General features: G+C 38.3%; 1 protein-coding gene across 3 annotated transcripts in view; it reads right to left on the bottom strand.

Annotated features, from left to right (window-relative positions):
• The window catches only part of GRIK2 (glutamate ionotropic receptor kainate type subunit 2), an 896,645-nt gene that overhangs the window by 28,326 nt on the left and 854,315 nt on the right, over positions 1-14,004 (bottom strand). Inside the window, exon 17 of one of the 3 annotated variants that reach the window (XM_060237504.1) lies at positions 1,595-1,772. The exons of the other annotated variants lie outside the window; for them this stretch is intronic. Within the exon in view, the coding sequence (XP_060093487.1) occupies positions 1,595-1,772 (178 nt within the window). The remainder of the gene's footprint in view (positions 1-1,594; positions 1,773-14,004) is intronic. 3 annotated transcript variants of the gene reach the window in all.

Raw genomic sequence — 14,004 nt, 5'->3', positions numbered from 1 at the left:
GAAAGAAATATCTAAAATAGCTTTTCTTCCCCTTTTATTCTGACTTGGTCTTCTATTTCCTCCCTCCTGGTTGTCTTAGAGAAATATATTCCAATTGTTTTGTCTTCCTAACATCTGCCTCCTCTTTCGTTTGATGGTGTTTGCCATCAAATTGACTGTCAAAATCCAATATGATTCTACAGGATTTACTCAGAAGTTCATTACCTCCAGCCTTGCATGTCAGATATTATTTGAAGCCTTGTTAAAATTTCTTAAAGCAGTAATGGCAGTAATCCTGCGGTTTATATCTGATGTTATGGGTCAGTATTCTACCGTCTACCAAGACATGTCAATCAAAATGCTCTTCTTCTTCTTTTTTTTGAAGTTGCCTGAGAATGAAGCCACAGTCTGGCTCCTTGCTTCCTTTCTAATAGGCATATATGACTTCCCTAGGGATTGTTTAATAGTGAGAAATAGTTAGGAGCTGTCAGTCCTGAGACTTTTAAATCCAAAGGCAGAAATGTAGGACCTAGAGCATATTTACATAGAAGACATACTGCTTGCAATGTGAAAATGAAGACCAGAATGTGAGAGATAAATTTAGGAAGATGGTACGGCAAAGAATCATTTTGCTTTACTTGAGATTTTGGAGGTTTAATAATCACCATATCTATATAAGATGCATTCATGCTTTAGAATGACACCAGCTGATGGATATTTCCATAATGACAGCTGACTTTTAAGGGTCTTGTCAGCCTTTTAAAAATTGTCACTGAAAGTGACACATTTTGTTAAGAATTTATGGGCACTGGAAGCATGGAAAGAACATATGGAGTCCCCCTAAAATAGCTGTGCTAGGATACTCAGCCTAAATTTCAAAACAATCAACATAATTCGTAGATCTGTTTTGTGCTTCAGGAGTAATCATCAGAAAAGTGTTTTCAGACATGTAATAATTCTCTCATGCAACTAAGCATTTCAGTAAATATATAGCAAGCTTCAGATAAGGGGGGAAAAACATTGTGATGTGTGACTGCTCTGCAAAAAGGAACCTAAATCTAGATCTTCTGAATCTATCAAGGGAAGATTAAAGTATTTTCTGTACAATAGTACCAAGATATTCAAGTCTACAGATGGTTGCCATCTTGGAAAAGCTGCAAAGATATCCATACCAGTACACTAGGGGAGTTTTTATTCCTGACTAGTTCAAGTTGAATTTCTAATGTTTCTTTAGTGTCTTTGGCACATGATCTTCAAGAGCATTAACCTATCCCTGGATAGTGTAGATTAGGGCCTTCTTTTTTTATAGACTACTGATCTTTTTTCCGCAGAAAAATGAGGTACCAGCTTCCCATAAATGAAAGGTATTAGATCATTGTCTAGCAATCGTTAACTTTCTGGCCATCTGATTTCTAGGCTGTAGCCATATTTTATTACCAGAACTGTATGTGGTAAGTATGGAACTGTAGACATATTGGAAGTCTTCCAGTATCAACATTAGGTTATACTGGCTATATTGGTGTTATTAGTGGACCAGATCTTTACTAACTAATGCACACAGATTTGTCACTGAAGAGTAATTTCAGAGCAACCAAAGACCTTTGAGCTGACTCACCTGTGGGTCTAGGTTGGGGCTGGTGTGACTGCACTTGTGTGGTTCCATTCTTCCCTCTCAAAGAGATCTCAGAGGATGATATTGGGAAATTGCTCATCTGCCCCGTGGGCTCTCTTTCATGCGGGATTCCACAAGGTTTCATTCTGTCATCCCTCCTTTCAACATGTATGTGAGGCCACTGGGGGAAGATAATGAAACAGTTTGGGCTGTGGTGCATCAATAGGTAGAAGACACACAGCCCATTTTTTCCCCTTTTCTTTTGCTTTTTTCTCAAAGAATAGTGGTGAGCTCACTAACATTTCCAGGGCCACACAAGAAGATCTATCTGAAAAGATGGATATTAGGCTAGACGAGTAAAAGATGGTATTGTAGCTATCATGCCAATTTGTCCTGTTCTGTAGATGCTACTTAAACTATTGTTGACAGTAAGCTTTTTATTCCAGTGAGTCTTCTTTTTTCTGGATATCCTGGTTTGCAGGATTACTGTATTTTCTCACTAGAAAAGAGCAGCATCCTCCTATAACTATTTTAAATGGCTGTCGATAACTGGGGAAGGCAATGGCAAACCACCCCGTAAAAAGTCTGCTGTGAAAACGTTGTGAAAGCAACGACACCCCAGAGTCGGAAACGACTGGTGCTTGCACAAGGGACTACCTTTACCTTTTAGTTTGTTTTACAAGGGCTGCAACTGTAGAATTCTGTTCTGAAATTACAGCAAGATGTGTGTGCTTTATTGCAGGCTTTATTGCAGATAAATATTGCAGACTTAAAATAATCTGATCTATCTATCTATCTATCTATCTATCTATCTATCTATCTATCTATCTATCTATCTATCTATCTATCTATCTATCTATCCATCCCAGATCACATAATGGATCATATTCTATCCCCATTTAAATCAAGATGGAGACAATGCTGACCATTACTGAGTGCACTCAGTTAATTTTTGAAATGCATGAAGTTTTATAGAATTCTTAAAGCTATCTCCTTTGAAATGTTGAAGATTGTGGTCAGAATACACTTACAATGCTGATATTAGTAAAAACAGTAACATAAATTTCATCAGGAAATCCAGTTGATGTGATTCCTTTCTATACCCAAATGAGCTTGCCTTTCATTACAAAAGCAGTGTGAACTTTTCATGTACATATTTCTGAATACCTGGAGCTCTCTACTATATTAAAAATGAAGGAACGAAAATCTTGCACTGGAGTTTAGCGTTCACACTGAAATTCTGTTCTAGCAAGAAATTGCTACATTACATTATGCATTAGTAAATATCTATGTATCAGCACCTGTGAGCAGAAAACTTTATGACTATATTTTGAAACAGATGCTTCCTGTAGCCTCAATATAGGATCCTATATCCTTAATAACCCCCCTCACTGTACAATATGAAACTGAATATGAATATTGACAAGGAAGCTTTATCACATCTTTCCCATTGTTGTTTAAAATCATGACTTTTAGCATGAGATTAACCTGCAAGATCCTGGAGAGAGAGAGACCACATTCCTGATTAGTACACATTCCTGTCCACCTCTCTTATGCTGCACTGCTACTTGCTACCATCTTACCAGAACAGGACAAGACCATATAATGGAAACCAGAGGAGAAAGGACTGGCTTATGCACTATACTGTACATTAATGTGGAACTCATTCTTTTGATTGGATTTGTGGCTCACTAGCACTCACTGGATAAGATCCTGATGCTAGGAAAGACAGAAGGCAAAAGAAGGGACGGCAAAAGATGAGATGGCTGGACAGCGTTACTGATGTGACTAACATGAATTTGAGCAGACTTCAGAGGATGGTGGAAGACAGGAGGGCGTGGTGTGACTTGGTCCATGGGGTCGCAAAGATTTGGACTCGACCGTGCAATTGAACAACAACAACAAAGTTCAATAGTTTGCCTCCACCCAATCATGTTCTGCAAATTATAAGCAGAGTGGTAAAGCTGCGGTACTGCAGTCGGAGCCCTCTGCTCACGACCTGAGTTCGATCCCAGCAGAAGCTGGTTCAGGTAGCCAGCTCCAGGTTGAATCAGCCTTCCATCCTTTCTAGATCGGTAAAATGAGTACCCAGCTTGCTGGGGGGAAAGTGTAGATGATTGGGGAAGGCAATTGCAAACCACCCCGTAAGAAGTCTGTCGTGAAAATGTTGTGAACGCAACATCATCCCAGAGTCAAAAATGATTGGTGCTAGCACAGGGGACTACCTTTACCTTTTTTACCTTTAATGTAGTTACATTTCTCCTTGCCAGTAACTGAGAGAAGGAAGAGGGGGATTTTAGAATACAGCTTGGTGGAAGTCTAATCTACATATCCTAGGGTTGTCAGGTCTGTATTGGAAGATCATAGAATCATAAAGTTGGAAGGGATCTCCAGGGTCATCTAGTCCAACCCCCTGCACAATGCAGGAAACTCACAAATACCTCCCCCTAAATTCACAGGATCTTCATTGCTGTCAGATGGCCGTCTAGCCTCTGTTTAAAAACCTCCAAGGAAGGACAGCCCACCACCTCCCGAGGAAGCCTGTTCCACTGAGGAATAGCTCTAACGGTCAGGAAGTTCTTCCTAATGTTGAGCCGGAAACTCTTTTGATTTAATTTCAACCCATTGGTTCTGATCCTACCTTTTGGGGTCACATAAAACAATTCCACACCATCCTCCAAGTACTTGAAGATGGTGATCATATCACCTCTCAGCCCCCTCCTCTCCAGGCTAAACATGCCCAGCTCCTTCAACCTTTCTTCATAGGACTTGGTCTCCAGACCCCTCACCATCTTCGTCGCCCTCCTCTGGACCCATTCCAGCTTGTCTGTATCCTTCTTAAAATGTTGTGCCCAAAACTGAACACAATACTCCAGGTGAGGTCTTACCAGAGCAGAGTAAAGTGATACCATCACTTCATGTGATCTGGACACTATACTTCTGTTGATACAGCCCAAAATAGCATTTTCCTTTTTAGCCACCACATCACACTGTTGACTCGTGTTCAGCATATGATCCACTAAGACCCCTGGATACCCCTAAGACACCTGGAGACTTTGGGGAGGGTGGATCTGGGAGAGGACAGAATTTAGAGAGGGGCCTCAGCATAGTACAATACCACAGAGTCCAACCTTCAAAACAGCTATTTTGTCCAAGGGAGCTAATCTCTGCCAGCTGGAGATCAGTTGTAAAAGCAGAAGATGTCAGGCCCCGCCGGGAGGCTGGCAACTTTTACATATCCATATATCCAGCAGAATATCTACTTTATTTATTTGTTTATTTATTTGTCTGTGTGTCTGTTTATTATGTTAGATTTATATCCCGCCCATTCTACGAAGACTCAAGGTGGAATATCCAGCAGAATGTGGTGGAAGAATACTGATGTGATAGAATGGGCTGCATACCTACAAATTCTGAGGGAAATGAGGCATATGTTTAATGTTTCTCCCATATAAAAACTCCTTGCAATTTTTAAAAGTATCTCAGGGACAAAGGCTCAAGCGTACTTTTCTACTAATAGGAAAGTATTAATCTAGGGACTTGTTTAGAAATGTAAACCCATACTTGTAGTCTGAAATAGCATTAATCCACTCTACCACCACAGTGTTTCGCAACATTTCCTTCAGCTACATGTGAAACTGGGCCTTATTTACCAGGCTAGCTAAAAGGAAAATAAATTGTTGAGTACTGACAGTTAAACTAGAAAAAAAAATATTATTATCATTTTCATAACCAATAGACTCACTCAGTAATCCATGATTTCTATGAGAGCTTGAGAAACAACAGTTTCCCCAGGGACTACTCAGTAAGTTTAGGCTTGAGAATTTAAGGTCTTAACCAGGTATTTTCAGCTATAACAGTTCATCAAATATAGCATGAATTTGTTTGGTAGTACTTTACTCCCTTTATATGTGAAACACATGAAAGTAATTCCTTTTACCAGTGTTTGCCATTCCATTCTCATACGTGTATCAGTCAAGAAGGCTAAACATTTAGAATCATAGAATCCTAGAGTTGGAAGGGACCTCCAGGGTCATCTAGTCCAACACCCTGCACAATGCAAGAACTTCACAAATACCTCCCCCAAACACATACATCCACAGTGACTCCTGCTCCATGCCCAGAAAATGGCAAAAACCTACAGGATCCCTGGCCAAACTGGCCTGGAGAAAAATTGCTGACTGACTCAGTGTCGATCAGCATTTTCCCAGGCACATAAGAAAGGGCCATGAGAACTAAGCACTGATGCAACCCTTCCTGCCCCCCTTCTCATGATCCTTCTAATTCACAGAATCAATATTGTTGTCAGAAGGCCATCTAGCTTCTGTTTAAAAACCTCCAAAGAAGGAAAGTCCACCACCTCCTGGGGGAAGCCTGTTTCACTGAGGAACCACTTTGTCAGGAAGTTCTTCCTAATGTTTTACTGGAAACTCTTTTGATTGAATTTCAACCTGTTGGTTCTAGCCCGACCTTCTGAGGCAACAAAAAACAATTCTGCATCATCCTCTATATGACAGTACTTGAAGATAGTGATCATATCACCTCTCAGCCATCTCATTTCCAGGCTAAACATACCCAGCTCCTTCAGCTTTTTCTCCTATGACTTGGTCTCCAGACCCCTCACCCTCCTCTAGGCACATTTCAGCTTGTCTATATCCTTCTTAAATTGTGGTGCCTAAAACTGAACACAGTACTCTAAGGGCGTTTTCGCACTCACCTTCAGCCGGCGCGACCCCCCTCTGCACCACGCAGGATCTGCACGGATTTCGCACTAAACGCCGCGGAGCAGCCGGAAGAGCCGGAAACTCCCGGCGCAAAAGTGGCGCAAACGGAAATTGCTTTTTGGCGGTTTCCGTTTGCGCCGCTTTTGCGCCGGGAGTTTCCGGCTCTTCCAGCTGCTCCGCGGCGTTTAGTGCGAAATCCGCGCAGATCCTGCGCGGTGAAGAGGGGGGTCGCGCCGGCTGAAGGTGAGTGCGAAAACGCCCTAAGTGAGGTCTAATCAGAGCAGAGTAAAGTGATCGTCACTTGATTTGAACACTATTACTTCTGTTAATACAGCACAAACTGAATTTGCCTTTGTCTCCACAGCATATCTGCTGAAAACAAAGCTGGCATTCTCAAGACACTAACAAAATATTGTAGACTTCACTTCCGGGGAAGGAAAATGCCGAGCTGAATTGTCTCCCGTAACGGGAGCAGGCTGAAAGTTTTGTTCAGGGTAGTAGAGGGCAAATCAAAGCCCACTGCCTACCTTTCTCAGTGAGAGAAAGGTCCAAGACTTGCAGAGAAACTTTGATAAGAGATTTACCTTGGCTGAAAAGAAGCCCTGAAGGGTTTTTTTTTTGAGGCTTTGAGGGGTCTCGAGAAGTTTGCATAGTCAACGTCTGCAAGACTTTTCAGAGTCATTGATTTGACATAAGCTCGTCAGGATCCTAACCTTCTTGGACATTTCTAAACAACTAAAGCTTTGGAAGACCAGTGGAACTTGGATAACTGGAGAAAAAGGTACAGAAGTTCTCTTTTCACTCCGGAGCTATTTATAGCTTAAAGGGACATATTAAAGGTGGGAAAAAGAAAAAAAATATAAAGTTTGCAAGTAGAAGAAGGAAAGGGTGAAGTTTGGATTGTTTAAATATAAAGGACAGTGCTAAAAACTGTTAAAAACTGAAAAGCGATTAATGTTTAGTCTACCTTGCGGTTTTGGAAAAGAAAACAGCCACGTCGCACTGGAATACACTGGAACAGACCTGCAACACTTCTGAGCAAGACAGGAAGTACGTCAAGTATCGTGAGATCTCCATGAGAGTTGATGGTGACAGAGGCAGGAAGCAGTAAAGAAAAAAGCCTACTCTATACCATAGAGAAACATCGGCAGCCATTGCTGGGAGGTCTAATTTAAAACATTGTTTTTAAAAGATTTGGGACTTTAAAAATTGACAGAATCAACTGGAAAAAGGGTAAGAAGACAGGAACTATTGACTACATTATTTGTGGGCTCCTGGGGTGATTTTAAAAGGGAATTTTTTTTTAAAAAAGGAGCAAAAATCGCGGCCACCATTTTGGAAATTTTAAAGACTTTTTTAATAAATATCTTGACTTTGGGGGCTCAGAAACCAGCGAAATTGGGCTTGCTGGAAAGGGCAAGCCCTACTCTATTGAACCTGACTGTCAGATTTCAGATTGGTGAGGTTAAAAATTTCGTCATTTTTTAAAGGGAAAAAAAATCTTTAAAAAATTATATCTGGGCCTGGGAAGCTCAGAAGAAGACAGAATAAAGTTTAACAAAGAGAGTAAATTTAGATCTTTTGAATTTGGTAGTTAAACTTGTAATTTGTGGGACCGAAATTTTTGGTATTTTTATTTCTTCTATCCCTTTGTTTTTTGCCTAAATGTCTGAACCCAGGCAGCCCCGAACAAGGGCTCTTTCATTAGAGAAAATGCAGGACCAAATGGAGGCCATGGAAGCCAGAATCATGAAAGGAGTTAAGAAAATGATAGATGAATTAAAGGAAGAACTTGTTACAGAGATTAAAAAAGAAGTGGATGATCTCAAAAAAAAAACTGAGGAAACAGCTAAGAAAGTGCAGGAGGTGGAAGAGAAAGTTAAAGTACATGATACCACCTTGTTGAAAGTTCAAGAAAAAGTGACAATCCATGACTGCAAATTAATGGAAAATCAGATACGTCTGAGAGGAGTACCTGAAGAAGAGAATGGTGATTTGAAAGGATATATAATAAAAATAATTGCAGAATTTTTAGATGAAGACCCTGATGAGACTAAAACTATGTATGATCACATGTATAGAGTTAACTCGCTTTTTGCCAAAAAAAAAAAAACAATCTACCAAGAGATGTTGTTGTAAGATATATGACAAAGGAAATGGTGGGAAGGATCATGAATAAAAACTTTGAAAAGTCACTGATAGTAGGAGGCAGTAGAGTGAGAATTATGAAGGAGCTGCCAAGACAAGTGATAAACGGCATGAGAACATACAAAAAGTTGACAGAAAAACTGAAAGACAATGGCACAAGGTACAGATGGATAATTCCCGAAGGTTTGAGCTTTGAACTTCAGGGGAAGAGAGTCACAATTACAAGTGCCCGGGAGCTGAGGAGATTTTTTGAAGAAAATAAAGAATTTGCACCATGATGGATTACAAATTACTGTCTTGGAATGTTAATGGACTAAATTCACCACAAAAAAGAAGGGCAACATTTCATTGGATCAAGAAGCAAAATTGTAATATAATTTGTTTGCAAGAAGTACATATTAAACAAAAGGATTATAATTTTTTATGGAACAAACAATTGGGAATGGAATTTTTTTCGTTAGCTGAACAGAGAAAAGGGGAGTAGTTTTTTATATTAAACAAGATCTGGAGCCAAAGTTAGTATTTAAAGATAAAGATGGAAGATTTGTAGCAGTTGAGATAATATTAAGTGGGGGAAAAACGTTGTTATTGGGACTATATGCACCCAACGGTGCAAAGGATGTTTTTTTAAAGGACATTGTACAACAGTTAGATGAGTTGACTTACGATCAAATACTCTTAATGGGAGATTTTAATGGAACAGTCAAGAACTCATTGGATAGATCTAGAGGGAAAAAAAATGATGGGAAAGAAGGGAAACTGCCAAAGTCTTTCTTTGAATTAGTTAAACAAGAAAACTTAGAAGACATATGGAGGAAGTTTAATCCTGAAGTGCGGGACTATACTTTTTTTTCTGCAAGACATAAGACTTTTTCTAGAATTGACATGCTGTGGGGAACTAGAGACTTAGGCCTCATAACAAGGAAGATAGAGATTCTATCTAAAATTGGGGCTGATCATAACCCAATAATGTGGATTACAAAATTGTCCAAAAGATTAAGAAGATGGAGACTGAATGAAGATTTGCTACAGAGCAAAGAAACAGTGACATTTCTAGGAAAAGAAACTAAGGAATTTTTCCAAGTGAATGACAAAGAAGATATTGACTTTCAGATGGTCTGGGATGCTTATAAAGCAGTTGTTGATTACTCTGAATAATAAAGACAAAAGGAAAAAAGGAAAACAATTATTGGACATTCAAAATGAAATAAAGAAAAAAGAAGGGGAGCTGAGGAAAAGACCAGGGAAAAAGAAAATTCTAAGGGAAATTTTGATATTACAAACTCAATTAAGACATTTGTTAAACAAAGAAGTGGAATGGAACCTGAAAAGGCTTCAGCGGAAATCGTTTGAAGGGGCAAATAAGACGGGGAAGTATTTGGCGTGGCAACTGAAGAAAAAGAGAGAAAACAAAATAATTAGTAGAATTGTGATAGATGAAAGAGAAGTAGTTACTCAAGAGGGAATAAAAAGAGAATTTTTTAAGTACTATGCCAAGTTGTTTAAAGGTGCTAAAGTAAAGAGAGAAAAGATAGATGAATATCTACAAAAAATAAAAATTGAGCCCCTAACTGAAAATATGAGAAAAGTTTTGAATGATCCAATTGAAAAAATAGAAATTGAAGCAGCAATCAACGCGATGAAAAATGACAAAGCTCCCGGGCCAGATGGATATACAGCTAAATACTTTAAAATTTTTAAGGAAGAATTAATACCAAAATTGCAGAAGCTGATGAATGTAATAAGAACCAAAGGGAAGGTACCAAATACATGGAAAGAAGCCGTTATTTCTTTGATACCTAAAGAAGATAGAGATGCCACAAATGTGAAAAATTACAGACCAATTTCGCTTTTGAATAATGATTATAAAATATTTACAAGAATTCTGGCAGAACGACTTAAGCAACATTTGATAAACTTTATAAAGGAAGATCAAGCTGGTTTTCTTCCCAAAAGACAAATAAGAGACAATATTAGAATTGTTGTAAATATTGTAGAATATTATGAAAGACATCCAGAAAAAGAAGTAGCATTATTCTTTGCGGATGCAGAGAAAGCATTTGATAATTTAAACTGGGACTTTATGTTTGCAGTGATGGAAAAAATGGAGCTTGGAGAAAGTTTTATAAGAATGATAAAGGCAATATATTCTGAACAAAGGGCAAGGTTGTGTGTTAATGCAGATCTTACAGATGAAATGAAAATCAGCAAAGGTACTAGACAAGGTTGCCCGCTTTCACCATTGTTATTCATAATGACTCTTGAAATTTTATTGATGCAGATCCAAGAAGAAAAAGATTTAGAAGGGTTACAAATAAAAGGATATATCTATAAGTACAGAGCATTTGCTGATGATATAATGTTTATAAATGAAAATCCCATACAAACTACACCTTTCTTATTAATGAGAATACAAGAGTTTGGGGAGTTGGCGGGTCTTTATATAAATAAAGAAAAATCAAAAATTTTGTGCAAGAATATGCAGGTAAATAGACAACAAGAATTACAAAGACTAACAGGTTGTGAAGTTACCTCTAAGGTAAAATACCTAGGGGTAGAGATAACAATGAAAAAATATTGATTTGTTCAAGAATAACGATGAGAAGCTATGGCGTAGAATAGAGGAAGATATGCTAAAGTGGAACAAGCTCAAATTGTCATTGTTGGGCAGAATAGCTGCAATAAAAATGAATATTCTACCAAGGATTATGTATCTGTTTCAAACTATCCCTATTGTGAAAGATGCTAAACAGTTTGATAAATGGCGAAGGAAAATTTCAGAATTTGTGTGGGCCGGGAAGAAACCAAGAATTAAAATGAAAATTTTGACAGATGCAAAAGAGAGAGGTGGATTTCAATTACCAGATTTGAAATTGTATCATGAAGCAGTTTGTTTAGTATGGATGAAAGAATGGATAACGTTGTTAAATAAAAAACTTTTAGTGCTGGAAGGCCATGGAAAAAAATTCGGCTGGCATGCATACTTGTATTACGGAAAAAAGAAGATGGATGGCCTTTTCTCTCACCATTATATAAGAAGTAATCTACTAAATGTATGGATAAAGAAATATGGTGATGAGAGGAGACCTTTGTGGATAGTGCCAGCTGAAGTGATAAAGATAACGGCTAAAACAGCCAAAGAAAAACGGCTATCATACAATCAGCTACTAAAAATACAAAGTGGGAAAATAGAACTGAAAACTGCAGAAGAACTGAGTTACAAATATGATTGGTTTCAAATGCAACAAATAAAAAGTTTGGTGGAGAATGATATCAAAACTGAAGGAATAAGGAAGGAGCAAACAGAAATGGAAAGAGTTCTGCTTGGAGATAATGAGAAATTAATTTCAAAAGTATACAAATTACTTTTACAATGGTCTACAGAAGATGAAGTAGTGAAATCTCAGATGATAAAATGGGCAATTAATGTAAATAAAGAAATAAAGATGGAATCTTGGGAATATTTGTGGAAAAATTCTATGAAACTTGCAACATGTCATAGTATTAAAGAAAACTGTTTTAAGATGATGTATAGATGGTATATGACTCCAAAAAAATTAGCAAAGATGAACTACAAGATGCCAGATAGGTGTTGGAAATGCAAAAAGCATGAAGGCTCTTTCTACCATATGTGGTGGACTTGTGAAAGGGCTAAAATGTTTTGGCAGATGATTCAGCAAGACATTTCTAAGATTTTGGGATATGAATTCAACAAAGTGGCAGAGACTTTTCTGCTGGGATTACAAATGGAAAAATTCCCAAAAGAAGATAGAACTCTAATATGGTACTTGCTCTCAGCTGCTAGGACATTGTATGTGCAGCTGTGGAAGCAAGAAAAAATACCAGAGAAATGGGATTGGATTACAAAAGTTATGTCATGGAGTGAAATGGACAAATTAACAAGAAAACTAAGAGACTATGATTTGGAACTTTTTAAGTTGGAGTGGAAGAAATTCAGAAGATACGTAGAAAAAGAGTGGAAAATAAAAGGACATTGGACAATCTTTGATGAGGATTAAGATTTTTAAAATAAGAATATAACTTTTTTTTGGGGGGGGTTGTTTTTTCTTAATAGTTAAGGGTACCTTTAATACTTGTTTTTTAAAAGAAAATAACACTGGCGGGGGTCAAGTAACGGAGGGAGGGGTGGGGGGAAAGAAAGATATGGGGTAGAAAGATCTTTCTTTTATTTTAAGCTTTTTATAAGTTGTAGATATAGTTCTGCTACCATATGTTAGAGTCTTGAGTTTGTAAAGTTTTTCTATCCAGAAACATATTTCAGTTTGAAATGCATGTTTCATTATGCCTCCTTGACTACATGTTAAGATTTTGATAGAGCTTTTTGGTAAAATATTGTTGATAAAACATATTTCATTCTGCATGTATTTTAAGCATTATATCCACAAATTTGATCAAATGAAAGCCCACTAGTCAAATGTAATTGTCAATTTACTAATATGAAGGGGAAACACAGTATGTTAGAAAAAAGTATAAAGATCCTTAAGAGTATCAATTGTTTGTATGAAATATTATTGCTGTCTGTACATTCACATGAAGATAATAGGCTAGGAAGTTATAAACATCCCACTCACAAGAAAATATCCACTACATGTGCTTACTCAACACACAACTCAGCTTTTGAAATAGGAACAGTGTCAAAAAATAGTTCCTGGTGTGTCAGAGTGTCCTGATATTCAAAGTAGAGTTGCCAGGTCCAAGTAAAGAAATATGATATCTGGAGACTTTGGGGTGGAGCCATAAGCAAGGGTGTGACAAGAACAATTGAACTCTGAAGGGAGTTCTGGCCTTCACATTTAAAGAGACTGCACTCCTTTAGAATGCCTTCCCTCCATTTGGAAATAATGAAGGATTGGGGCACCTTCTTTTGGGGCATAGACTTGGACCCCCTGATCCAATCTTTTTGAAAGTTGAGGGGTACTTTGAGGAGAGGTCTGAATGCTCTGCTGAAAATTTGGTGCCTCTACCTCAAAAAACAGCCCCCCCCCTCAGAACCCCAGATACCCACAGATCAAATTCTCCATTATACCCTATGGGAATTGGTCTCCATAGGGTACAATGGAGTGCCCAGCAGACATTTCCCTCCACCCCCTTCTGATGACCCTGAAGTGGGGAGGGGCTCCAAACAGAGGGATCCCCTGTCCCCACCTGGAGATTGGCAACCCATTGGCAACCCTAGTTCAAAGGAAAAAGATTCATGGGCATATACTGTTCTCTGAGTAAACCTAATCAAGCTTTCTAGATTGTGGCCTCATCTTGCTATGAAAGAAGCAAATTGGCAGATGGACCTCTAGGGTCACAGCTGAAAAAACTAGCTCATGTTGGGCAATTAGGCATATGTAACTCCTTCAAATTAAGTACAGCAGTGCTCTAGACTCCCAAGATACTGCTTTCCCCAAGAATCTTCCAATTAGGTAATAGGGTCGTACCTGGAGATTTCCTGCTATTACAATTAACCTTCAGATTATCAGGATCTGTTCCTCTGGTCATTTATATGAAAATATAGTAATGAGTATACCTATC

The sequence above is a fragment of the Heteronotia binoei genome, chromosome 1, assembly GCF_032191835.1.
Source record: "Heteronotia binoei isolate CCM8104 ecotype False Entrance Well chromosome 1, APGP_CSIRO_Hbin_v1, whole genome shotgun sequence".
NCBI lineage: Eukaryota > Metazoa > Chordata > Lepidosauria > Squamata > Gekkonidae > Heteronotia > Heteronotia binoei.
Note: the sequence above shows the minus strand (reverse complement) of the source record. Positions and strands in the feature narration are given on the sequence as shown.